At 35.8% G+C, this 26,323-nt stretch overlaps 5 protein-coding genes across 6 annotated transcripts; 3 read left to right on the top strand and 2 right to left on the bottom strand.

The window, feature by feature from the left end:
• The first annotated feature begins 429 nt into the window (after positions 1-429).
• Positions 430-2,432, top strand: LOC105165283 (small nuclear ribonucleoprotein SmD1a). The gene is made up of 4 exons (XM_011084247.3): positions 430-560; positions 673-749; positions 1,954-2,145; positions 2,235-2,432. Exons 1-4 carry the CDS (start codon positions 547-549, stop codon positions 2,294-2,296), a joined length of 345 nt encoding a protein of 114 aa, XP_011082549.1. The 5' UTR covers positions 430-546; the 3' UTR covers positions 2,297-2,432.
• A 1,505-nt stretch (positions 2,433-3,937) lies between these two features.
• On the top strand, positions 3,938-4,480 carry LOC105165284 (outer envelope membrane protein 7). The gene has a single exon (XM_011084248.3). The coding sequence runs from the start codon at positions 4,100-4,102 to the stop codon at positions 4,298-4,300; it is 201 nt and encodes a 66-aa protein (XP_011082550.1). The 5' UTR covers positions 3,938-4,099; the 3' UTR covers positions 4,301-4,480.
• A 1,670-nt stretch (positions 4,481-6,150) lies between these two features.
• On the top strand, positions 6,151-9,857 carry LOC105165286 (protein trichome birefringence-like 11). The gene is made up of 4 exons (XM_011084249.3): positions 6,151-6,972; positions 7,750-8,139; positions 8,339-8,497; positions 8,885-9,857. Exons 1-4 carry the CDS (start codon positions 6,533-6,535, stop codon positions 9,219-9,221), a joined length of 1,326 nt encoding a protein of 441 aa, XP_011082551.1. The 5' UTR covers positions 6,151-6,532; the 3' UTR covers positions 9,222-9,857.
• Positions 9,858-16,392: 6,535 nt separating this feature from the next.
• LOC105165359 (antifungal protein ginkbilobin-like protein) lies at positions 16,393-16,803 on the bottom strand. Its single transcript, XM_011084339.1, has one exon. The coding sequence runs from the start codon at positions 16,801-16,803 to the stop codon at positions 16,393-16,395; it is 411 nt and encodes a 136-aa protein (XP_011082641.1).
• A 328-nt stretch (positions 16,804-17,131) lies between these two features.
• Positions 17,132-23,918, bottom strand: SCY2 (SecY protein transport family protein). 2 transcript variants are annotated; one of them, XM_011084251.3, is made up of 13 exons: positions 23,688-23,908; positions 22,940-23,455; positions 22,188-22,276; positions 21,340-21,419; positions 21,128-21,217; positions 20,796-20,887; positions 20,289-20,372; positions 19,568-19,709; positions 18,860-18,976; positions 18,377-18,506; positions 17,973-18,096; positions 17,756-17,862; positions 17,132-17,648 (listed from the first exon to the last, which is right to left on the bottom strand). In XM_011084251.3, the coding sequence occupies exons 1-13, from the start codon at positions 23,731-23,733 to the stop codon at positions 17,559-17,561; spliced, it is 1,707 nt and encodes a 568-aa protein (XP_011082553.1). In that variant the 5' UTR covers positions 23,734-23,908; the 3' UTR covers positions 17,132-17,558. The 2 variants fall into 2 exon arrangements, with proteins under 2 accessions (XP_011082553.1, XP_020550630.1); XM_020694971.2 differs by lacking the exon at positions 18,377-18,506 and having other exon boundaries at positions 18,860-18,971; positions 23,688-23,918.
• Between the last annotated feature and the right edge of the window lie 2,405 nt (positions 23,919-26,323).

Here is a 26,323-nt window from a genome sequence, read left to right as displayed (position 1 = left end):
TTGTCAACTTATTCCATAGAAAAGTTTTTAGAGAATTTAAAAGAAAAAGTAAAATTATAATTTAATCCATCAGGGCACTTTGGATAGTTCACCACAAAAATTTGATAAAAATCTGATGGAGACTAATCGATTGGGCTAGTGATTGAACGATTATTAAAATCATAAATATTAATGATTTTTTAAATAATGAATTATATTTATAATTATGTTAATTTTTATGAAAGTTTTTTATAATTTATCTAAAACAAAAAAGAAAAAGAGAGAGGGGGATGTTTTAGGCTTTTAGCCCTTCGGTCAAATAGAAAAATGGGCTTCTAGGGAGAAAAATGGAAAGAGAGAAAGGACGAGAAATGGCCCACTGGACCCAGAAAGCAGGCCCAAATCTCTGAACCGGTGAAATGATACGACGTCGTGTGGACCGTCAAAATTTGCAATCGACTCTATTGACCAATGCTCTAAAACCCTATACTTCCACAGAGGTCTGGGTTTTCTCCTTGTTGCTTCTGCAGAACCCTAGCTTCGTCTCATCGTCTTCCCACTGCAGCAATGAAGCTCGTCAGGTTTGTGTTTCTCTTCTGCTTTCTGTTGGTGTTATTTTTTTCCTTAATGTGGCAAATAATTTTCTGTTGTCAGTAAGAATTTTGCTTTTCATTCTGCATTTTATTTAAGCAGGTTTTTGATGAAATTGAACAATGAGACTGTGTCTATTGAGCTCAAGAATGGAACCGTAGTTCACGGAACCATTACAGGTTCTTCTCTTCGTCTATCATCCTCCTTTTCTGATGCTTGTAGTTGGTGGTCCGTAGATGTGCTGTTTTCCGTATCTTTCTGTAGTTTATATTTTTTGAAATATTTTGCAGTAATTCATTGTCATTTGATTGTCAAATGAAATTTTGAAAGAACGAAAAAATTGCAAATACGGTTGGTAATTTGCACAAATCAGGAATGCAGCAGGATGGGCATTTGTTATATTGGGTTAAAAGAGAGCAACATGACTTATTTTGAGTTTCGACTCATCCTACAAGTGAAGTCTTTCCGAAGCAAAGGATTCCTGCTTCAGTACGGGATCTTGAACTTTTTCTCTCAGCTCACTTGCTTCCAAGCCAGTGAATTATGTATGGAACTTAAGTAGACCATAGGTAACTTATGTAAATGCAAATGTACGCTGGAATTTCATTGTGTGTGTTTGTGGGCATGGGTGTGGATGATGTTGAGGGCCTTGACAGTCAGTGTTGGCGTCATAAAATTACTTCTTTGTTGAAATTGCATCAAAAGTGATAAGTAGCTCAAATGTAAAGCTTCCTAATACCTGAATTGCAAGTTTTGTTGTTCCTGGAGTAAGAGTAGGGTTCCCATAGTATTTAGGTTTTTTTATGATGACATGTCGGATAAAGAGGGCTGTGAGATACACCTTCACTGCTGTTGGTATGCTTCTGTTTCCACTATCTTGTTTGCTGTGCAAGCCATCTAATGCTGTTTTGGTCTTCAATTTTAATCAGCACAAACATATAGTACTATCAGTGGATCACTTAAACGAGCACCTATTGTACAGAATTCTTTTGTTTTGGCTGTCTGCTTGCATCATATTTACTTGTGTGTTGTGTGCCTGTGAAGGAGAGAATAACCGATTGACTGCTATTATACCATTATTATTATATTCATAGATCAATAAAAGTAGAAGTTCTTAGTATTTTGTTTACCATTTGTGGTTCTCCGACTTTGCCCAAGAAAGTTTAGACAAACAACCCTTCCTATGTCATTCACATTGGAAAAGGGGGAACAGTAAGACTTTGTATATTCAGAACCAAATTGGCACCCAAACAGACAGGAGTTTGGTTTAATATCAGTGTCATAGGAGTTAACAATCAAACATTGATTGTCATACACTTTAGCAAGTCCAATTTTTCATTACTGATAACTACAATTTCTTACTCTGGCCCTGCTTTTCTATAGGTGTTGATATCAGCATGAACACACATCTGAAGACTGTAAAGCTCATTTTGAAAGGAAAGAATCCAGTGACGATGGATCACCTGAGTGTAAGGGGTAACAATATTCGCTATTACATACTTCCTGACAGCTTAAATCTTGAGACGCTGTTGGTGGAGGAGACACCTAAGGTCAAGCCCAAGAAGCCAACTGCTGGTACAACAATAATTGCACTTAGCTTTCTATACTGTTCAGGTGATGCTTACCTCTGTCTGTATCTAATGTCTTATTCTCTGAAAATTCAGGGAGACCTTTGGGTCGTGGTCGGGGCCGAGGTCGTGGGCGTGGACGTGGTCGAGGCCGTTAGATATAGATTCAATCATCTCATTTTTGTAGCAGTTGGTTAATGTAAACATTTGTAACTGAAGTAAAAGATTCTTTGGAACTTTAAGCCCCTTTTGTGATTTCAAGTTAATTCAGATGCTAAGGTTATGCTGGCCTCAGATCTTGATCACTATGCATGGACTGAAAAAATTGTTGTTTCAGACAATAATCTTTGCTATTGTATTATAAATAAGAGTAAAATATATAATCTTTATTATTGTATTATAAATAAGAGTAAAATATATAAATCAGTACATTATATTAATAAAAAGAAAGAAAAAAATAATAATAGTTTATCAATTCATGTAAATTAAAAAGTTGAATAAGGTAGTTATTTTATCATGAAGGGTATTTTTTACTTCACAAAAAATTAATGATGTAGTGTCATTGATCATCGTTTGTGAGTGGAAGTAATTTTTTTTTTTGCATTAATATAATTTTTTTTCAATTTTCTTCCTCTTTTCATAATCGTCAAATCACCCTCGGTTCTCAATTTTCACCAGCTTTAACTTCTTGTGATTTTCTTATTTGTTTAACTTTTAGCATTTCTATTTTTAATTAAATTACAATTTCTAAAATTAAAAATAATATTTAAAATTTGCTCTCATTTGAGTATGCTGCTCGCCCTAGTAATACAATTTTTTCTTTCTTTCAAAAAGTTGATGTTATCTTTTAATTGTCAATTTAGGTTAGTATTTATTTTTCACTTTCATTCGTTTTCATCACTTGCTTTACCTTTGATTACGTATTAATATTTGTTTTTAATATTTCTATCATATCAATCTGACTTCATGCACGAAAAAGTAATTAAATAGTCATTTTTGGGCAACTACTGCATTTATTTATTGGGGGAATTGTAATTTACTCTTCTGTGTTAGTAAAATATGGCAAAATATTCTCATTTAAAAAATAAATTAGCAATTTATGCCTCTAAAAGTATAAAAAAATATCAAAATATTCCCTCCCTTGAGTGTTGTAACACACATGTCATTTCTTATTTTTTTCATTTGTATTTTTATTATCAATTTTGGATCTTATCTTCCTAAATAAACGGTTTAAATTTAATTTTATATATACAAATCTATACAAAAAGTAAAAATACTATATATATATATTTGTATAAAATTTATACATATATATATACAGATACATATAATATATCTATATATCGATTTCTCTCTCCTCTCCCACCTAGTTGGCAGCCCCCCTCCCCTGTTGCAGACGCCATCCGGTTGCCCCCTCCCTCAATGCTGCCTGCGATTTTCCCTTCCCTAGTCACTGTTGCTCCCCCGCCCCCCTGTTGGTGTGCCTCTCTCCCTCTCCCCCTTCGCCTCCCCAATCGTTGCAACCTCCTTTGTCTACACCTTCAAACAACGGCCAATAATTTAGGACATAAAAAGTTATTATAAAGAAAAAATAAGCAAAAATTGGGATGCAATGTGTGTTGCAAACTGCATGATGTAAGGGGGTATTTTGCTCTTTTTTTATACTTTGAGGGGGTAAATTATTAATTTACTTTTGATAGGGGGATATTTTGTCATTTTTAGCTAACATAGGAGGATAAATTGTAATTTGTCCTTTATTTATTTCGATTATGTGTAAGCTAGAAAACACGTATTGCAGTGATTTGGGCCGAATTCAAACCCGAGTTTGTCTCGCAAGCAACGCGCTATTTTCTTCCACACGCGAAATCTCTTCCTTCCAGAAAACCCCTCTCTCATTCCTAAAACCCCCCCAACGAATCTCTTACAACCCCACAATTCATTCACTCGCTTAGGAGAAACCGATGGCGAAATCGAGCTCCGCGAAATCGGCTGCCATCGTTTTTGGAGCCTTGGCTTGCGGCTGGCTGGCGATAGAGCTCGCGCTCAAGCCATGGCTCGTGAAGGCCCGATCCGCCATGGATAAATCCGACCCGGATCGCGACCCTGATGACGCCGACAACAAGCCGTCCGATGATGGTGATGCGAAGAGAGACGATGAGTAGGAGGTTCCATGTTACTCTTTAGCATCCTTCTCCTCATTAATCATAATCATTGAATATTACAACTGTTGTTTCTTTATTATATGGATCTTTTTCTTCCCAGACATTTTTGGTGTTGGTAGCTGATGTATGATGAAATTTCATTGCAATCATGTCTGAATGAATCAAACGACATTTATCTTTTCTCTGGCTGTGATAATTTTGTAATACGCCGAATCAACTTTTTCTCGCAACTGCTAGGTTTTGTACCTTTTTGGGCTGTTTGGGCAAGAATTTCTTTGTTGGCAAAATTATTACAGTGAGAAGCGGTATTGAGGCTAGGAACTTGACTGTCTTAACAAGAGTTGGTTAATCATGTAGAAATTTCTCAGAAATAATAGCCCTGATCATCAATCCCGACCACACGGGGTATTGGTAGGCAAATCTTGATTAATCCAAGGTATTTTCGACATATATGGTCGGCTAACATATGCTAAACAAATATGAAGCTGTGTGTTGGGTGAAACGTTATATTATTGTAAACATTACAAGTAACCGTACAACAAAAAACTATAAAATTATGCCTTCCCCCACCTCTCTCCCCCCCCCCCCCTTTTTTTCAAGTTAAAATATTGGTAAAATTCAAAAATTAAAAATTCATTTGGTATCTGTTTAGATACGAAATTGATATAATATTCGGATTAATATGGTTAGACATGTTGAAACATATTTCAATCGAATGCGTATACTGTTTTGCTTACTTTTAGAGTCCTACAAAATTAAAGAAGGTAAGTTTATAATTAGAGATAATTATACCATTCTATTACGTTGATTTTCTGCAATGTAAAAAATTGCGTTTAGTAAATTTGGCATTTGTTTTTATTTAACAAATATATTCTTCGTTAGTTAAGTTCATCTAATTTGTTAATATTAATTAAAAAAATATGATGAAAACTCATATTTACTTCCACTTATTAATAATTTCTTACCGATCAAATTAATATTTTCTTATAAGGTGAAGATATTATCAGGAAAAGGTTTATTTAATCCGTCATTAGTTAGTAACAATAACCGTCTTAATCCCTTTATCCTCCTTAAACTGCAGTAACAGTTGTTTTTCAAGAAATTATTCTTAAATTGATGTAAAGACATTTTGGATGTATGTTACGTTTTAAGGAAAACAATTAAATAATCTATTCAAGTAGTACCGAAAGAGAAATTTATGAACAAATAATTTATATGTATGCAAGCTTAAAAAATTTCAGGGACAGGTTCATGGCTGATACGTGAATTAATGGCATTGAAATTTTCCTCTTTATTGCACTTTTGTCCTTTCGCAAACTCCTTTTTCCTTTCTTTTCCAGTTGTTGTCGTTGATGTGTTAACTGCGAATTCAAACAATCCTGTCGGCCCACACCGCAAATTTCTCCACTTTCCGTATAGATGCAAATCCCAACAGCCCCACACACGCACACACTCTCTCACCCACTCTTGTATGTATCCACGTTTTTGGAGTAAAAATCTCGTACTACAACAATGAAAACTCGGGCGTCTCTTTTCACCAACCGAAGCCCAGACTTCTTGAATGCTACGCTGTGATTCTTGACAAGTTTGAACGTTCAAACACCCCCGTCTTTGAACAGCAATCGAGGAGTAATTAATTGATCCAAAGCAGAGGCCTCAATATGAAAAAATGTCTCTTAGCAATTTCCCAGGATTCAGATTTCAGACACTTCACCAAATAATGCTATTACAATGCTCACAGGTTATGGTACTACTGTTTATTGCATGTTAACTAATATCAGTGAAACTGATTAAAAGAAAGGGAAAAAAAGATGAAAATGCTGTGTAAGAGAAGTAGAAAGTGCAAAACCATTTTGCCTTGAATGTTTGTCTTTGTGAAGGCCCCACTTCCTCGTTTTCTCACTCTGTCGTATCTATTTTGCCCCACTTTCTCTCTCTCTCTCTCTCTAATAAGCCAATATCTGTCCACTGTTGTTTGATGGAGAGTCGTGTGGGAATATGTATGTATCCCCCCTCCATTAACATCAAGTCTCATTCAAAAACAACTAGCCCCACTTTAACTTCTCTCATCTCCTCTTCTCCTTTCTTTCTCATCATAATGAATCGTCTTCTTGCTCCTCTTTCCAAGGCTCAAATGTGTAAGAAAGATAAGTAGAAAAGAAAGCATACTGCCAAAGACAACCCTTTTCACATTTGGAGGGATTCTGTCCTGTATAGCCAGAAATCTTTTAGATGAGTGAGGAAATAAAAACATCTCCCAAGGGCTATTACAAGATGCCCCACTTGGATTTGTTTAGGAAACTCAAGTTCTTGAAGCCTCTGGAGCCAACATTTGGTCTTCTTGGCTGCTTCTTTTTCTGCCTCTGCTTAATCCTTTGCCTGTTTTTGTTGGATTACAGAATCGTCAATGGTTTACATGGGCAGTCCTGGTTAAAGACTTGGTTTAAGTTGAATGGTTCTTCTCTTGAACCAGAGAAGGTGGGGTTTCTTGAAACAGGTGGTGGAGGGTGTGATATATTCAATGGGAATTGGGAGTGGGATGAGAGCTATCCACTCTACCAACCACAAGACTGCATGTTCTTGGATGAGGGTTTCCGGTGTACTGAGAATGGTAGGCCGGATGACTTCTATACCAAGTGGCGCTGGCAGCCCAAAGATTGCAACTTGCCCAGGTTTCTAACATATGCTGTTCTTTCCTGTGTGTTGGTGTCTGGTGTTTCATTTAAGCTTGTAATAAGCATGTTCTGGTGTATAAGTTTGATTTGCATCTACTAATTGACTGTTCTTTGAGGTTATGGCTAAGATTTCTTGCTTGAACAATTGCACATTTCAAGAACCAGGTTCTCAGGTCTCTATTTATGTGGGCACAAACTGTGTGCCAATAATTCTCAATGGAAATTGCTTGCCTTGCTATGCTACACATAGTTAGTAGATAACAAATTGAATTGATAATCTTGTTCTTCAATGTTATTTGGTGGGTACAAAGAAACAATGTACTGACCAGTTGAGTAGCATTAGTTTGCAAAGCCAAGCATCAGGGGGAGCTGTAAAAATGAGTAAGATTCTTAATAAGGTGATTTCAAGTTTTTGAAAGCGAAAATTTGAATTTGTCGAATCATGAACCAAAGGCATAGGTAGTCCCATATATGTGTTTTGTCGGATATTCACTCTTTTGATTTGTTTGTTTGACTTCTCATCACTGCCCTAAAAATTGTGTTTGGATATTCCAGAATCTAGTTAAAGGACTCTCTTGTTTATTAAAATGAATAAAATGGACTTTTGGAATAATTTTGCACATAGTATTTTACAATTTAATCAGTATTACTCGCTTACACTAGAAGATCAAGGTTAACTTGCAATTTCTTGTTGGTTCTTCTGCTATGATCTTTTTGCATGAAAGGACGGAACTCTCTTTGATTCCGTTTCAACTTTGTTAATCCTTGGAGCAGATTTGATGCAAAAGTTATGTTGGAGAAGCTGCGAGACCAACGGCTCGTGTTTGTAGGAGATTCTATTGGTAGAAACCAATGGGAATCCCTTCTTTGCATGCTGTCTTCAGCTATTGCTAACAAGACTTCGATATATGAAGTGAATGGGAGCCCAATTACAAAGCATATAGGTTCTTTAGTTTTTAAATTTGCGGACTTTAACTGCACTGTCGAGTACTATAGAGCTCCATTTTTAGTGTTACAGAGCCGGGCTCCGGCTGGGGCACCTGAAAATGTGAAAATGACATTGAAGCTGGATAAAATGGATTGGAGCTCTATGCAATGGAAGGGTGCAGATTTGCTGGTTTTTAACACAGGCCACTGGTGGAATTATGAGAAGACCATCAGAGGGTAGAGTTTCATGCTATCCTAAAGTTTTACATCATTGATCATTTCTGATATTTTCTTATTGCATCAAACTGGTTTTTCTCAAAGGAAAGAAAGAAAACTCTGAAAGAAGTTGAGTTGTTATTTAACAATAAAAATTTGGTGTGCCTATAGGATCAGTTGCCTGAAACTGTTGTACTCTAAAATCTTATTGTTGCTTCAGGGGGTGTTACTTCCAAGAAGGGACAGATATAAAGATGGAGATGAGTGTAGAAAATGCCTTCCAAAGGTCAATTAAGACGTTGATGGACTGGATCAGTCGCGAAGTAAATCTGTCGAAGACCCATTTAATCTTCCGAACCTATGCTCCAGTTCATTTCCGGTAAGTCTTATTCCACATACAACACAGATTCATGAAAAGTGATCTTCCACATGACCAATTTCGCCCATTATTGTGCTTCCATCCATAAAAACTTCATCTGGATACTTTTCTTCTCATGTTACATTGTCTGTTAGAATTTAACCATGTTTGACCACTTTGAGGTTTGCAACTTTATTTAGATAGAAGATCAGGAAAATCATCGCAAGTGATGGAACGAATCTTAGGTTGGATTTGGTTCCAGAGTCCAGACTTAGCATTTCACACAATTCTATGATGTTTGAAACTCAGGGGCTTCTAAAAGTTTTCATGCCTTGTGATTTCGTCCTTGTTTATTAATTAATGTTGGCATCAAGCGATATGCGGTTGATGATTCTTTTGACTGAACAGAGGTGGGGACTGGAAGACTGGTGGTAGCTGTCACTTGGAGACAGTACCCGACTTGAGTACATCTCCGGTGCCATCTGACACATATCTCGAATTCAAAACTGTAATAAACGTCTTATCAAAACATCCAACGATGAGGAATATAGATCTATTGAATGTGACTAGTATGACTTCTCAGAGAAAAGATGGTCACTCTTCTTTGTATTATTTACGGCCTCCAACCGGACCAGCTCCTCTCCACCGTCAGGACTGCAGTCATTGGTGCCTGCCCGGAGTCCCTGATTCGTGGAACGAACTTCTCTATGCTCTTTTTCTCAAACGAGGGATATCTCGTGGGTGACATTCGACAAAACCTTCTCATTCACCAGCTAGCAGCCACATGAGTATGTTACTTTATGGTACTTGAAGGCTTATTGTTTGCTAAGTTGGTGGATAATTGGACGAAAGTTTCTTCTCAAGAGGATGAAGAGTATTGCAACTGCTTCAAGAAAACGGCCTGCATAGAATTGAGTGATGAAACACTGAGGCTTAACTGTGCCATACCTATATTTGAACAAAGGAAACATGAAATTTCTACTGTTTTATTACTCAACTCATCTACATAAAAGAGCAGCACACAGCAGTCGTTGACGTCTCTCTCCTTGATTCCTACAGTTGAGACTCGGGGCGTGCATATAAGAATACTAAAAGAGGATCTCTGCAAAATGAGAATTGAGATCATTTGTTTCAGGTCAATTGAAATTCTTGTAGTTGGATAATTGACGCACACTCATTATCTGATGGCCAGAAAATGCACACATGTAGAACATAGGTTTGTTTTTCTAGCGTTTTGTGGGTCGCTACTCGCAGACGTTTTTACTTGTACATATTCTGAAAATTGTACTCAATACTTCTGCAGAAATTCTGCAATGGAAGTGTCGTCCTGTTATACCGGAGCTGATTTATGGTCATTATACCTTAGGATTTTGCTGTGTCATTCCACTGGTTTTTGATTTTCCTCTCTGCTTGACTGACATAGCATCTAACATTATGTTCTAAGTTATTATAAAGACAGCAGTTTTCCTCAAAATGTCAGGAAATCTAGTTAGAATTTCAGACATAAAATCCATGAATTGTATAGTAAATTCATAATGTCACAAGAAACACAACCAAATACACTAGCATCTCCATGACATGCATAGGAATGCAGAACCAATTGCTCCAAACGATAGACAACATCAGAAAACAGAAAAGTCAACAATAACATCAATCAAACAAACTACTGAAGAACATAAAGCAGATAAGCAGACAACAAATTTGATCTCTTCCAACTGAAAGATGTCATGATGCTCCTCACAGTGCCACACCACATGTAATCAGCACTTCAGAAAGGGTAGTTCTCAAATCTCATAGTACAATCACCAAGCTGAACCTGCGCACCAACGCGACCAGCACACGCTCCCGACACGGTGGTTTTGGCTGATACGAGGCAGTTGGCGCAGTCATTATTGTTGAGAGCTTGGTTGCAAGTTGCATGCCCATAAGCAACAGCAGTCGGGTAGGGGGAGACGGTACGATAATCGTAGCCTTGTTGAGACGGCGTGACATTCATCAAATCCATAAGAACATAGGCCACACTATTCTCAAAAGGGTCGCCACTGGCATACCCATTGCCATTACAAATATAGTTCACCAAATTGGTGTTTGGATCACTCTTGGCGACACCAAACAATGCTGTTGCTAGCATGATAAGAGCAATGAACTTAGGAAATTGACTGATCATTTTCTTTCTAATAATATTGTCTTGCTCTCTAGCTAGATCTCTCTTATTATTATAGTACTGTACTTTTGTGTTTTGCTGGGATTCACTCTGACTGCAGTGAGTAATAATTGGTTCAAGTGGTTGTTTATATAGAACTTAGGCTCATTGGTTCTTTCACCAATTTGGAGATATGTTATTCGTGCCTTTCTATGTGGTTCTTTTTTCTCTCTTATTGACTAACAACGATAAATAAATTACAACGTCTTGATATACTGAGCAATACATTCATTCAATCAACATATTAATATAATTAACAACGATAATAAATTACAATAATTTACATAAAGTGAGATAAATACACACACATCTGATGGGACTCAAACTTGTCGTCTCAAACTTGTTTATGGAATCTCAGATTCAGTAATAATTATTAGGCTAAGACACCGTTTGTATTTGTTTCATTATTTTTGGGTGTTTTGATGTTTTGCTACTTGTATTTTGTATTATCAGTGTTTGATTTCATTGGTTGCTTCACCAGTTTGGCACCTTTTTATTGGATCTTTGACTACTTCCATGCGTATACGCACAATAAGCAGGCTTTATCACATTTTTTTACTGGTAGTTTTTTTAAAATTAAAAGATATTAAATTAAATTATAATTTAAAAATGGAATATTGCATATTATCCATATATTAAAGTGACATTATTTTGTGACAGTAAAGTAGAATTTAATTTGCATGTATCAAGTTGAAGTAAATTGCACTGCAAGATATTATGGCAATGGCTAACTGTTATTATAAATGACTCATAATCTAAAAGGTAGGTCAGTCCAAATTCATCCCAAATCCCTTATTGGATGGTTTCGCCCAAATCCATTACCAGGCCCGCTCCATTACCCGGCCCACTCATTCCCCCAATCTAATTTCTATATATAAAATGCTCTCTTTCTCTGTAGATAAAACCTTAAACCTAATTTCTCTCTCTCGCCTCCTCGTCTTTCCTCCCTCCTTCTCTTGGGTTTCTCTATTGTCGTCTTCCTCTCTCTCTCTAATATAAATGCCACCATCTCTGGTATTGATGCCTTACTTTCTATTAAGTTGCTGGTGTTTTATGATGATTTAACACTGAACAGAAAACTCTTATCTCTCTTTCTCTTACTTCCGGTTAAGAGTTCTTCGTGAACAGATTTCTTAGTAAAACACTGAGTGGTCCTTTTTGGATGAGGCCTTTGTGGAAGCCAAGCAACCGTAAGAGGTTGTCGGCGTTTGGTGTGTTTGGCTCCCCTCATCCGAAATCTGGCCCTTGAGCCAATATTTCTTTCTGATCTTACTGTTTCTTTAATGTTTTCATTTAGATCTGTTTTATTTATTATTAATTTTTTATTATTGTAATATTGGTATGTATAAAGATTTTTTTAAAGAAATTATGAAAATTATGAAAGGTCCATGACTGTTTTCAAAACTGAAGAAAAGATCATTTATATATGTTTGTTATGTGACATATGATATTCTTGCTGCAATTGTGTCAAAAAATTGATAAAAGACTTATGGCATAAGAGATTTGACCACATCATTTTAAGAGGACTAGCTAGAATTATTACATAAAGAACGTGTCTTAACTGATAAAATAAATTAAATGGATTTCTGTGATGATTGTGTACTAGAAAAACAACATAAGGTACATTTTCCTGCATCACCTCACCCAAATCCCTTATCATCACCTTGTGTATTTGATTATGTTCATGCTGATGTATGGGGTCCTGCTAATGAAATCCTTGCATGATAATGAAACTTGGACTCTTGTTTCAAAACCTAGTAATTGTTCTGTTGTTGATTGCAAATGTGTTTTCAAAATAAAACAAGAAAATGTTACGAATCATTTTAAAACAAGATTAGTAGCAAAAGGTTGTACTAAAAAAAAAGGAATTGATTATACAAAAAAAATTCTCTACTGTTGTGAAATATACTATTGTTAAAATTGGTCTTTTTTTTGACAAATTTAGTCATATTTTGACAATTTTTATTCTAACGACCTATAGTTACATATGAAAAAATGAGAGTGTGAAAGGGACCAAATTGTTAATATAAGATTAAAGGGTAAATTACATTTTGCAATCCGAACAATGTCCGTTTTTATACTTGTCATTATAATCTTTTTTTGTGTCAACTTACCATATCAACTTTGCAAAATTTGCACTTTGCCATATATGATCGTCTTTTTGTCGATTTTTCTACCAGAAAAACATCACATGTTGTACATATGTAAAAAGTATCACATCATATAACCTTTAAACACCATATGTGCACTGCATGTGATGTTTTTTTTTTTTTTTGACAAAAAAATTGATTGAAAAACAGTTATAAATGGCAAAGTATAAAATTTTGCAAAGTTGATATGGTAAGTTGACACAAAAAAAAGTTTAAATGCCTAAGTGTAAAAATTATTATAGTTCGGATGACAAAATGTAATTAACCCAAGATTAATTTTGCCAAAAAGAGACCAAATGTAAGATGTTTAGGACTAAATTTGTAAAAAAAAAAAAAAAGGACTAAAAGTGTAAATCAAGTAAACTACATGATAAAAAGTATAAACATTATGTAATTACAGGACAAAAATATAATTTTGCCAAACGAAGATGGATCCTTCACTAATATTCTCAACCATATATATGTAAATTCAACCAACATTACAATCTTGAAGAGAACAAATACCACAACAACTACCTACTGAAACTCCATTGCAACTGATCACATATATGTTGCATATTGTCCTCTTGAAAAATCTAACAACACAATAACACCAACACAACAACAACAAAAGCAATCAAGAAAGAAAGAAATCAACACAAATGTAACAACACCACACATGCATGCACCATTAATTTCAAACTATGTAGTCTAGTCCCTACTTCATTAGCCAATGCTCCTCCTCCTCTTGCATGGTGAGTGCATGCCTAATAGATTCAATGGAGTCGAGTCGTATGTCTCAAACTTATGCGAACGGGTAGTTCTCGTACCTCATGCTACAATCAACCATCCCAACTTGGCCACCAACACTGCCTGTGCAAGTGCTAGACACCGCGCCTCTAGCCGAAGCCAAGCAATTGGCACACTCGGAATTGGCCAATGCCTGGCTGCAAGTTGCGTGGCCATAAGCAACGGATGTGGGATAGGGCGAGACGGTGTAGTAATCGTAGGGGTTTTGGGAAGGGGTGACGTTCATCAAATCAGCAAGAACATAAGCCACGCTATCGCCAAAGGGGTCGTCCCCCGAGTAATATTGCGTGTTGCAAATGATGGAGTTGATGCTTGTGTTTGGGTCACTTTTCACTACGGAAAGAGTAGTAGTTGTTGCCATGATTAGCAAACATGTGATGATGAAGCTGGGAAGTTGGCTCATTTTCTTTTGTGAATTGTGATGGTGTGTTTGCAGGTTGCTCTTTATATTTTCTTTGATCTGTACGTAGTGATTGGTGATGATGAATATATATATATATAGGGGTTAGGGGTTAGGGGTTGGTTCCATTGGTTTGTCCACACCATTTGTGGTTGATGCATAGTTCTCCAGACGGCTGATAACTGTGCCTTTTTGCTTGTCTTGTCTTGTGCGTTTGGTTTCAAGTTTTCACAATCTTGTGTGTGGGATATATCATATCTTACTTGTTCAATATATCCTACTTCACTCAAAACTATGTGTATCTTGTGGATTAAATGCATTAGTGATCATCTTATTTAATTTGGCCTTCTCGTCTTGGTAGAACTCACCTCCATCAGCAAGAAGGGCGAACTTCGGTGAAAAAAAAAAGATTGAAATTACGAAAATTAAAAAGATGCAAGACTAAAGTACCATCCTAACTAGAAAAGTTAGGACAAACATAATTGTAAAATAAGCAAATAGGAACATTAGCCATAATTTTAAAAGATCACGTGAAATGCACATGTATGTTTTTTGAGGTGGACAATTGAAATGATGCAGGAATAAAATGCTCTTTAAGAAAGTTAAAGGACGAAAATGTCAAATGACCTAAATTATGAGATCAAAAGTGAATTTAAGCATGTATCTTATTGTATTATTTAAAGAATTAATAGCTTTTACTAAGAGGATGTTTGGCTAAATTTATTTAAAAAATCTCATAAACTCATCATATTCTTAAAGGATATTTTTCGAATTTAATCTTATTTTAAAAATAAGTTTTTTTAAAAATATGAAACTTAAAATATGTCAGTACTAAATTTTCTAAGTAATAGGACAAAAATGAAGGAGTTTGTTAAGATACTAAAAATAAGTAATAAACTCTTAACGTCTTATTTTACGATGTTATAAGCTTATTTTTTTAACCAAACACTTTTCTAACATCTTATAAACTTTTTAAATATATCATTAGTTGTTTTAAAAAGTTTATATAACACACCCAAACAAGCACCTCTAAGCCTTCATTAATCAAGCCAGCGCCCCTTCAACTTCTAAGTATCAAGGACTTTATGTTGGAAATTAATTGGATCCTTCAATATACAATACCCTCAAAATGACTGTCATATCAAAAAATTGAGGAAAAAGTTTTTACTCAATTCAGATAATTTGATCGAATCAAATCAGTCACAAAGCAAGTGTTGTATACTCATATGTATTGATCATTTTTTTTAACTATCTATGAATTTACGCAATAAGTATATTGTACTTGTGATATAATTGGTTTAGCTCCAACCAAATTCGATTCGAATTAGAATTTTACAAAGGGAAGAAAAAATTTGTTTTAATGAATCACTAAATTCGGACACTTCAACAACGGATGTTTCAAGTTTGTACAAAGTTAACCAGTTTATCCATAATTCAGTACCAAAAAACCTTATATGAATATATATAAGTTAGTCCAAAAATCACTCAACTTTTACCCTTAGTGTAAAAAAGTTGATACTTACTATGTCCTTGGGAAGCAAGCATGGTAAAGTCATTTAATTTCTTTGGATATTATAAGTTTAATAAATACATTCGCTACATAATTAATCATTTTTTTTTTAATTTATACACTAATCACACGATACATATATTACTATTATATAATTAATTTAAATTTAAGTAAATTCGATCTAAATTAGAATTTATGGTTTGAACATTTAATTTTTTTCAGAAATTATAATAAAAACATCGATCCACGTCAACCAAAATAAAGGGAATTCAATTATTATGGCTTCAAATGTGATGAACGCGACGTGATGTTCATTTTTCCTTTGGCAAAACACATGCATGTATGTCGCACTCGCCCTTCCATGCATGCAGAAAGGAGTACTAGCGATATATATTTGTACACGAACAAGAATTTAAAGTTTCATGTAATGAGAGAGTTTAATGCAATTTACCTCCATATGATATTGTAAATGAGAAAATTACCTTCCTATAGAAAAATAATAGCAATTTATTCCCCTATGTTTTTAAAATGAAGCAACTTACCTCCCTATCCAAAAAAGTAAGTTGCTTTATTTTGAAAATATAGAAAGGTAAATTATTTTTTTTTCTTGACATGGAGATAATTTGCTCATTTGCTATATTACAAGAAAGTTGATTGTATATTTCACTGTAATAAAATATATGGCTATAGCTTAAATGTAATTAATAAAAGAAATGAATCTTCGACATTTGAACGAAATGACGAGCCATTGCAGTGCCTACAAATCGATCAGGACAGTACTAGTAGTCTCACGAATTAATACATAGGTAGAATATGAAACATTGATCCTCATGTAGATATTGAATTCCTATTCAAGACTTTTGCTTAGAATGGATAATTCTCGTATCTCATGGCACAGTCAACCATCGCCACCCTCCCACCCACGCTGTTCAGGCAGCTGCTGCTCACCGATGCTTTGGCCGCAACGAGGCAGTTGGCACAGTCGTTGTTGGAGAGGCCCGTGTTACAAGTGGCATGCCCATATGAAACTGCCGTCCCATATGGAGAGACTGTGCTGTAATCGAAGCCTTGGCGTGAGGGCGTGACGTTCATTAAGTCTGCAAGGACATAGGCCACACTGTCGGCATATGGGTCCTCCTCTGCGTACCCATTCTCGTTGCACCAAAGGAGATTCACGTTGGTGTTCGGCTCACTCTTAGCGACGGAAAGCAGTCCCGTTAGGCCGATCAGGGATATGATCGTCATGATCATGTTGAGTTTTTGAACGAGTGCCATTTTTGTTCCTCTTCTTCTTTTTCTCCTTCTTTTTGATGAGTTTTGATGGATATAAGAGGTTAAGAAGTGATTGACATAAATATATATATATGCAGAGAGAGAGAGAGGTTTTGCACACATCGGTTTGTGCTCCATGATTGGATGCATATGGCTTGCTGGTCTTTGATTGGAGAAGCTTGTTCTTATGTATTTATGGTCACATCCATGCAGACAAAATGAACTTTCCAAATTCTTGAAATCCAACACATATCTTACTCCTTTTCATAGCTGAAACTTGTATTTGCACGGAGACATCCGGCTAAGAGCGGCAAATGAATGGCTACTGGGATTCAGACAAGGTTGTTTTTTAACCATAGAAATTTACCATCCTATGTTTTAAATCCAGGAATTTACTACTACTTATATGGGATAGTCTACCACATCAATATACATTGCTTCTTCCTCAGAAGTTGTAACTCTATGTTATAATTTCCACTAGTCCCACATTATATTGCTGTAGATTCTCAACTATAATGCTACAGTGTCTGCGAGTAGTACATCACTGCTGGGAAGAATTCTGTAGAACATGACGAAGCAGATCCAATAGACATTGGCTTAGCCACCACATCTCTAAATTCATAGACCGCTGCTTCCCTCAATATGAGACTGGTGAGTGTGAATTCTGATGATTCAACATCTTCAACAAGAGACAACTGACCAGCAATTAAGCATTGATTCCCGCAGCCTATGGGACTACTCGAGTCTGTTTTAGATAATCATAGTCCATAACGTCGCAGTGCTTTACTAAGACTTGGCATTACGTTATACGCTTGGTAGGATCTTCGCAATTCTATTATTGAACCCACCTGCAGATACCAACAGAAGAAGTCAAGTGGATATAGAATAACTGCTAAAAATAGATGGGGGAAATGTCGTTTGGAATGCGAGAGATCTCTGAAAGCAATGAACTTACAATGATTAGAATTGATGTAAACCCTATGGAGAAACCCTCATTGATACGCCGCAAGTAATGATCTAGAATGGTCGACGTAGTAGCCAAAAAGCTTAGCAATACGCCGCCTGCAAGATGATTGCAATAATGATAGATGAGGATTGGGACAAACAGAATGCGGAAAAAGTGAATTACATATAATGAAGAATACAGTAAAAACATGTGGAAAGCATTATACCCCAAAAACGTGTTGAAGCTTGGATCTTTGTCAAATACTCAATCGTGGCTTTTCCAGGCTTAATGTTTGGAATTCGGGCACCCATCTTATTTAAGTAATCAGCAATTTCCTTTGGCATATTGGCCTAGTTAAGAGATTGAGATAAGTGTCAATGGTGAGGTACCCCTCAGACCAAGCAAATCACCACAATCAACCACATTTCCATATTCCAGTTAATTGAAACTATTCTTTTGATTTTTTTTTTCCTTTAACGCAGAATTAACAAGAAGTAATTAAAATACGCCAACCATAGACAAAAGACAACGCTTCATTATTACATTGACCTATATGTATGTGGTGAATGTTTCAGACTTTAAACAGATAAGATGAAAATAGAAACTCATTGATGGTTGAAAGTCACTTACGATGTCAAAGATGTTAAACAGGAAAACGAAAAATGCATAAATTGAATAGTAAACCCATGGCTCTGCACCAAGAGATGTGTCAGGATTCAGGATATCCCTCACATTTTCCCAGAAGCGTGAACCTAGAAGACTGAGGAAAATCCATATATTAGACATTAAAGCTGCGAGCTCAGAATGAGATAACCAAACCAATAATGCAGTGCCAAATTATTCAGGCAACCAAGGGATAGCACAACTAAACAGTCGACCATATAAATTAAACACGAGGAAGAAAGGAAACTAGTTAATTCAAGTCCTACTCCAGGCATCCACAAAAAGGCAAAATTAAATAATGCATTCAACAATAGGATAATCACACAAACTCACATGGGAAATAGCCCACACATTGACAGGAAGGTAAATAAAAGCTTTGGAACTTCTCCAAATTGATTTGACATACAAAGAAGAGATACATAGAAACAGTAAAATTAGAAAAGCCCGTACCCTGCAACAATGCCTGGAAATGCCAAGAGATATGATGTGGTGAGAACAGGTTGCATTCCAGAAGGATTTATGTTGAATGGAATATAAGGCTCCACCTCCGTAAGAGGAGAATCTTCTCTGTCCAAAGCAGGGATAAAACAATGAACGGTTACGTTCCTTTGGCTACCAAAATTCTTCTCAGGACCAAATACAGAATTTGAAATACAATTTCTTAGTTATTATTTTACCAAGTATTAGTTGATACAGAGCAAATAAACTGATCAATGTCCAAAATTATGAAGCATACCAAAAAGGACCATTCCAGAAAAAGTTAAATCGAATTATTCAATGTGAAAAGGACACTTCATAGGCACGCATGATCCTACTTCCTCCTATTAAGCTGACTATTTGATATGCAGGGAAACATTTTCAACTGAATTAAATGAGACAGCAACAACCCAACTCACTCAGAGCACCTTCACCCATCATCATGAAGGTGAAAAGACATAATAATCATTCCAGAGGAACTTCACTAACCCTAGATTGCTATTCCAAAATCTTGTTTCTCTTCATGCTACTCCTCTACACCTCATTGACTATTTTCCAGTCAAGACAAGATACTTGATAGTCAAGATTTGTGTACTGTTGAACAGTTGGGATGATAACTTTAATATCTCCTGAATGAAGAAATCAAGGGCAAAATATTTCAGAACATAAGGTGGAATTTACCTGGTAGCAGAAGCAAGTTTGAAACCATAATATTGCAACTTGATCTTCCTGCAACCCTCAGTTACAACAACAGCCCACATAGTCACTATGGTGAAAACACCTAATACTGCAAGTACATAAGGCCACCAGCTCACAGAACTTCCTGCAGTTAAGTGGAAAAGCCCACAAATGGAAAAGCTGTTATTTTGTAGAATAAATGACAGAACATAGAGCTATGTTAAGAAAAAAGGGCAAGTAGTGGGTGTAAATATTTACCCCGTCAATAGGCATTCCCCATAAATTTAACCAGATACCTATTCAAAAGTTAAAAACAATTGAGTTTCATATTTTTTTTACTTATATATTCTGCAACTTATTTGAGGAGTATCTCAGTATCTTTCTGTATTGCATGGAGACCAGCTTTTTTTGATGACGTAGAAAGCTCTAGGTGTAGTGCATATGTCTACCATCTATTTTACTCTCTTCCCTGAACTTCACACAATCATTTGCATGAAGCAAGTTTCTCAACCAGACAAGTTTCCTGTTTGTCTGTAGGGTAAATAACTCGCCCACTCATTTCCTGAACAGTCCAGAATTGAACATTTCAATGTACCGTGTATTTTCATTAATAATTAAGAGACTCCTAATTGAAGCTCACACGAATAGTAGAAGATATGTGACAAACCAGAAAGTTACAAGTGAGAGCACCAAAAGGTACGACGATTTTGTTCTTCCAACTCACCTGAGAGCTGAGTTAACATCTTGTACAATGTATCTGTGTAGCCAGTCAAAATGCTGACACAGATAATTAACGATGATCCTTGACCTGGCCATGTACAGTAGTTAGAGGGCTAAAATCTCAGCAAACATGATGAGCAAAAAGTTAAAAATAAAATACGACAATTCGCATATTAATTTGGCAAACATTTACATGTTCACAGTTTAATTTCTACGGATCCCAAGACTATAAGCACAAGCTAGGAACATATCAAGCACTTGGACTTCACAATACTATAATGTGCTACAATGTGAAGTATACTTTAGTCCCTTTTCATTATCCCTATTTATATATTTTTAGGTGGCAGTGTTGGTGCCATTGCACGCAAATTTTCCAACTGGAAAGAACTCTGAAAATGCAAATAAAAAATTATCAAGAAAAGAAAAACTAGACAGAAATAGCAGCAAAGGCGAGCACTATCAGTTTCAAAATGCATAAATAAATAACAACACGATATACACAGATATATACCAAACCCGGACTCTGATATCTTGTCACAAATCCAAGTCATTGTCATTGCACCACAGACCAGATACAAAGTTGTCAGCATCACATGTTTTGCCCTGCAGATAACATACAACATACTGTTACCAAGTTCACTATTATGGTAAAAGAAAAATCCCATCACTAGCAAGCCAAAGTACACCTACTTCCAAATATGGAAAGAATGCACTTCTGATGAACCATACATGTTTTTCTTATCAATACATTCAGCTTATTATGTACGTAAAGCACAGGAAACAATGAAGTCAGGGTCATATCAGAGACTTTAGACAAAATATGGCATGAATGTCCATGATTACCTGTGACTGGCTGCATAAATAGAATAGGGAAGAGAATAAAAAGAAAGAACTAGAGCCTCAATCACTGCAAAGCCAAGAGAGATCCACCATCTGAAAGACATCAGAGATAGATGAACACTAGAGCCTCATTCATGCACTCAGAAATATTATGAAAGTTTAAGCAAAATTTCACAAGGGCCGTCTCACTGCTTGAGATGAATAACTAGACACACATATAACTCTTGATCTTCTCATGACCATCTAAGCCTTCTTTCCGCAGCTTCACTAAGGAAGGGACAACATGACAAAGCACCTGAAAAAGAATGCTAATTAGCACCAATTCCTTTTAAGGGGCTTATATATTATGACTTATTCCACTTTTCACGCATAATTAGCTAAATCTGAAAAAATCCAGTACTGCCATTTTTCACGAAAACACCATTCATGATGCCACATTTAAATTGATTCAACCTGCGAAACAGTACTGCTCAAAGTACTCTTATCAATGACGAATGTAAGTCACAAAATGATATTACAAATAGCACCCTCAAAGTCTTGGGATTGCCACCACCCAATCGGCCACCTCAAACAGAAATAACTAACATCTGGTGAAGCAAACAAATTTTAAATCCATTCTGATTGAGAACACAGTTAGATCCGTCTACAGTATTATAGTTAATACCAAGGGTAAACCAAGCTAAGCAAGATATACAGAGGTACTTTGGGGAGGATATTCTAACATATTATTTCCAGCAGCTATGATACTGCCTGTAAAGCTCTACGCCTCCAAGAAAACCATAGATAGCTTCCCTGAATGGTGTTGAATTATATTACGAATCCTATTCAAAGGTATCATATCTGGCAATAGCAGTGAAGTATTGAAAGTGTCCCCGCAAATAATATGGTAGGAAGTGACTTTTTCTAAAATGTTATCCAATAAAGCACACATATTCCTAACAGGTCAGCTACTCTGCCATATTACAAGGTTGTTTTCAAGGCATTACACATAATCAGACCACAACTGTTAGATCCAAATTCATTAAATAGTAAAAATATAACTCAAAGCTCAAAGAGACTAAACCTGCATTAGGATTGATGCTGCTATTTGGGGACTGATCCCAAGCTGAAAAAGAGAAAGCTTAAGTTCTGGCGTTAAATCACCAAGCTCATCTGCATATAGTGAAACAGTCAACTCGTATCTTAAGAAAACGGAATAAAAAACGATCTTTATAATGAAACTCAAGTTGGAGAAGTAACTGAAAGAATTGATGAAAAAGATATTCATCATCGACAAAGGAAATGATACAGAAGAAAATAACATATATTCCATATGTGCACAGACTCCCTAATAAACATACAAGAACTAGTGATGTATTTGAGGATCACTATGGCAAAAGGACAATCAGAGTTAGTCAACTACTGAGACACATTAACCTGTGGTGAAGCAGTTAGGAAATGGCCGACCAAAGAGAAACCATTATGCAACTTTTCCAATATGTTTCTCCAGTCTTGATTCAAGAACAGCAAGAATTCAATGAAACCATGTGAATGGTAATTCAGGTATGATTCAGATACGAATTCCACCACTCAATTTTGTGGACTATAGAACAACAAAATGATAAACAAGTCTACAGTTGTTTGCTATAAAGAAGAATTCATGCCAACAACCAAGATAACATCAAGAAACATGAATAAAAACAAGAATTAGTTCATTGGCTACTTCCCTACTAATAAAGTATACAAATTGACCTCCAAAGAATATTGATTGCTTCCAAATTTAACTGGGCATATAATATCAATTTTCAACCTAAAATTGATGAAAATTTTACCCACCAACAGAACCAGAAACAAAGCTGAGGTAATTTTCTGGCATCAACCTCCTATCAAATCCCGGTAAGGGAATAAAGTAGCCGAGCCGACTCACTACTATCAAAACTGCGGTCACGAATAGCCTCCTCCTTATCTCACTCTTGAAAAAGGATTCCGCAGCATTGTTAATGATTGAACCAAGCTGTACAAAGTTCAAAAACCTATTCCTGAACGCCTCAGGCTTCCTCTCCAAAATTGCAGAAGTTTCAAAACTATTCACATTCTCAACCCTTTCCCCACTTCCCGATGTATCTATAAACTGCTCATAATTTATGGATTCTGTCGATGCAGCCCGAACTGTCACCACGTCCCTTCGAAAACAATTGAATGACAAACACCCCCCGTTTTCGTTCAGGAATTCATGCTTTCTTGATAAACAAAACCGCCTTCTACTTAATTCAGAAGATGCAGTCTTAAGGGAAATATGAGTTCTTGAAAATCCTGAATTGTGCAATTGAGAATTACGCCAAGAAGTTCGAGCTGCAAAATAGAATAAACGCAAGAACAAGTAAATACTTGGAAGAACACAGTACTATACGGGTTCTTGCTAAACCCTTGAACAGCAAAAGTGAAAACAAATTCAATCCTTAAACAACAGTAAAAGAAACATAAATTCTTGGTAATCAACACTATGGAACCACAGAATTACACAGTACAAGAAAACAATAGAACCAGAATCTTGACAAAGCATAAAAGATTTACAGAAACGAACATTGAGTGTAGAAATGGGGTTGAGGTTTGAGGAGAGCGGCTTCCATTGAAGTGGGCGAGAATTCGTAAGAAACAGGAGCAAACTGCCACTTATCTGCTCCAGCGACTCGGTTGCTCTCGGTCTACTTGCTCCGCATTTTCCTTTTTCTGCGCAATAGGCTGTTTCTATTGGTGGGAAATACTGGAAGTTGGATATTTGATGAGGTTTCCTAATATAATTGTGCTGATTGACGGTGCAGAATAAAGCCCAAGCGGTGCGTAACAGTGAAAAACATCCCTTTTATTTATTTGTTGCTGACTCCTTAGGGTGTTTTCTTTTCTTTTAGTAATGTTTGAATGTGTGATTGCTAATTTGGAGGGAAGCAAAATGGACAAAAGAAATTCCAAAAAATATTTATTTAAGTGGAAAAAAATAAAAATAAAAATAAAAATAAAGGATCTATTAATATCTATAATAATTTTGTTGGAATGAAAATAAAAGCAAAAAAAAAAATCAAATAAATTAGTTGTATGTAAAACTTTGAATGTATATCTTAAGTAATAAAATTAAAATTAAGCATTCACTGTTTCCCGTATGTCTATTGTCTGTGGAGTGGAAGTCAACGTTTACAGGGTCAAATATATCGAGATATCTTTTTATATCGAAACATATGTTTAAGTTGCATAGATAGCCAATGAGCTACATTTTTAATTTTGCTGGGAGGATAAAGTGTTATTTTATTTTACACAGGGTTAATTGTCATTTTTTACTAACACAGATAGATAAATTGTTATTCACCCTGAATGATCTATCATTGATACAATAATTTTGTAACTTGGTTTTTTTTTTTTTTTTTTGGTAAATGTAATATTCATTAACTGAAGAATAGTAGTACAACATAGTGTTTATCAGTTGGTTTCTCCCGTTACAGACCACGGGATACGCCATAGTTTGTATAAGGCACATGTGCTAACTGAACAAGCTAGATTAATGCTAAGAATCATATGTTTAACATCGTTAACAATCAAGAAAGCGAAAGTGGTTGCTGTTCTTTCTTCATGCTCGAATCGCCTCAGATTCTTCTCCCTTAAATATGACAAACACAAGAAGCAAGCAATGCTCTATAAGCAAGGTTGACAATGTGTTTACCCCTCCATTTCCGTGCTACCCAATCAATGTCATTTGCCCAATGTCGGTTGGGCCATGGAAATCGAACCAATCAGCGAATCTCGGAAATGCACCGTCTACTATATCAGCATTGAAAAAAGAGGTGAGTATGAGTCTCCATCGCCCCATCACACAAGATACAATCACCAAGATGAGAGAGCCATGGCTTGTCCGTCGTTGGGAGTTTGCCGAGAATCGTCATCCATAAAATGAAAAGGTGACAAGGGATTTAACAGGAGCCCGAAAGTAGTGAAGCCCAATCTACTTTCGTCCCTGGTGGATCAAATAATCTGATAAGTGCATTGGTCGAAGGTTGCCCGCCGTCCAATCTCCAAATAATACGGTCTACTCCTCCATGGATTGGAGGTAATAAATAAGTAATATCCAAGCACTCGAAATCCGTGATAGGAGGCCATCACCATTCGCCTCCAAATGACCGAGCTAAGCTTGGTCTACAAGTGAAGTCCGAGTAGGTTCGGAGCGCGTGGGAATCTGTCAATAAGTGGCTCAAGAGGATGTCATGGATCTTGCCAAATATAGAAACTCATTCCATCCCCAATGCGGTAATCTACCATTGGGCGAAGGAAACTTCACAGACGTAGCAATTTCCTCCAACCCCATGAACCCCTATCATCCCGTATTGTCCAAACGGAAGTGTTCTGTAAAACTTGGTTCTTCACAATGATATATAATCGAGAACTGCACATATGATACATATAAAAGGGAGAAAATGCAAACAACTTTTATGTGATATTGCAAATGGGTATATTGTCCCTGTATAAAATAAATATAGCAATTTACCGGCCTTTGTTTTCTAAAACGCAACAATTTACCTGCTTAGATAGGGAGGTAAATTGTTTCATATTAAAAAGCACAGAAGGATAAATTGCTTTTTTTTTTATAGAGGAATAATTCGTTCATTTACAATACGACTGGAGATAAAATGTTATTCACCCAAATAAAAAGCTACTATATAAGAAAGTATTATCCAATTTCATTTTAAATTCTTTTAATCAAATTTTAAAACTTTGAAGAATTAAAATATTTCATGATTCTTAATCTTTTGACCATATCACCCAATAATTTACATTTCCTGTATTTGTACGTAAATCTTCTTTCAAACCTAAAAAACATGAACACGTTTTTTTACTCAAATCTCATGTTGTGCTTATAAATTGTTAGAATTGTTAAAATAATATTAATTACGAGATTAAGATTCATAATTTTCTTAATTTTTTATAAGAGAAATATCAAATTTATGTCATTTGGATAAAAATGTACATATGTATGTTGAAAATATTTAATATAGTCTACAACATTGTTAGTGTTTCATTATTCGGAGCATGTATATACCTCGTTCAATTAGAAAGCTCTGGATTTTATTTCTACATACAACATTAAATGACAAAGCATGCGACGCAATTAGTACCCTCATAACTTAAGTTATTGATAGTCCTATCTTTTTAGTATCATATATAGTTTTGTTCTGA

The sequence above is a fragment of the Sesamum indicum genome, linkage group LG6 (genome assembly GCF_026168435.1).
Source record: "Sesamum indicum cultivar Baizhima isolate 11 linkage group LG6, ASM2616843v1, whole genome shotgun sequence".
Classification (NCBI taxonomy): domain Eukaryota; kingdom Viridiplantae; phylum Streptophyta; class Magnoliopsida; order Lamiales; family Pedaliaceae; genus Sesamum; species Sesamum indicum.
The sequence above is the reverse complement of the archived record's forward strand: the minus strand, read 5'-3'. Positions and strand labels throughout refer to the sequence as shown.

What these genes read in the sequence shown, in the direction of transcription:
- LOC105165283 (XM_011084247.3), top strand. An exon ending in AGTTCACGGAACCATTACAG is followed by an intron (nt 750 to 1,953) that starts GTTCTTCTCTTC and finishes GCTTTTCTATAG; the next exon opens with GTGTTGATATCAGCATGAAC. An exon ending in GCCCAAGAAGCCAACTGCTG is followed by an intron (nt 2,146 to 2,234) that starts GTACAACAATAA and finishes CTGAAAATTCAG; the next exon opens with GGAGACCTTTGGGTCGTGGT.
- LOC105165286 (XM_011084249.3), top strand. Translation starts at nt 6,533, where the DNA reads ATGAGTGAGGAAATAAAAACATCTCCCAAGGGCTATTACAAGATGCCC. An exon ending in TATGAGAAGACCATCAGAGG is followed by an intron (nt 8,140 to 8,338) that starts GTAGAGTTTCAT and finishes TTGTTGCTTCAG; the next exon opens with GGGGTGTTACTTCCAAGAAG. An exon ending in TATGCTCCAGTTCATTTCCG is followed by an intron (nt 8,498 to 8,884) that starts GTAAGTCTTATT and finishes TTGACTGAACAG; the next exon opens with AGGTGGGGACTGGAAGACTG.
- SCY2 (XM_011084251.3), bottom strand. Translation starts at nt 23,733, where the DNA reads ATGGAAGCCGCTCTCCTCAAACCTCAACCCCATTTCTACACTCAAT. An exon ending in ACCCCATTTCTACACTCAAT is followed by an intron (nt 23,456 to 23,687) that starts GTTCGTTTCTGT and finishes TCTATTTTGCAG; the next exon opens with CTCGAACTTCTTGGCGTAAT. An exon ending in CAGCATCAATCCTAATGCAG is followed by an intron (nt 21,420 to 22,187) that starts GTTTAGTCTCTT and finishes ATTCTTTTTCAG; the next exon opens with GTGCTTTGTCATGTTGTCCC.
- LOC105165284 (XM_011084248.3), top strand. Translation starts at nt 4,100, where the DNA reads ATGGCGAAATCGAGCTCCGCGAAATCGGCTGCCATCGTTTTTGGAGCC.
- LOC105165359 (XM_011084339.1), bottom strand. Translation starts at nt 16,803, where the DNA reads ATGGCACTCGTTCAAAAACTCAACATGATCATGACGATCATATCCCTG.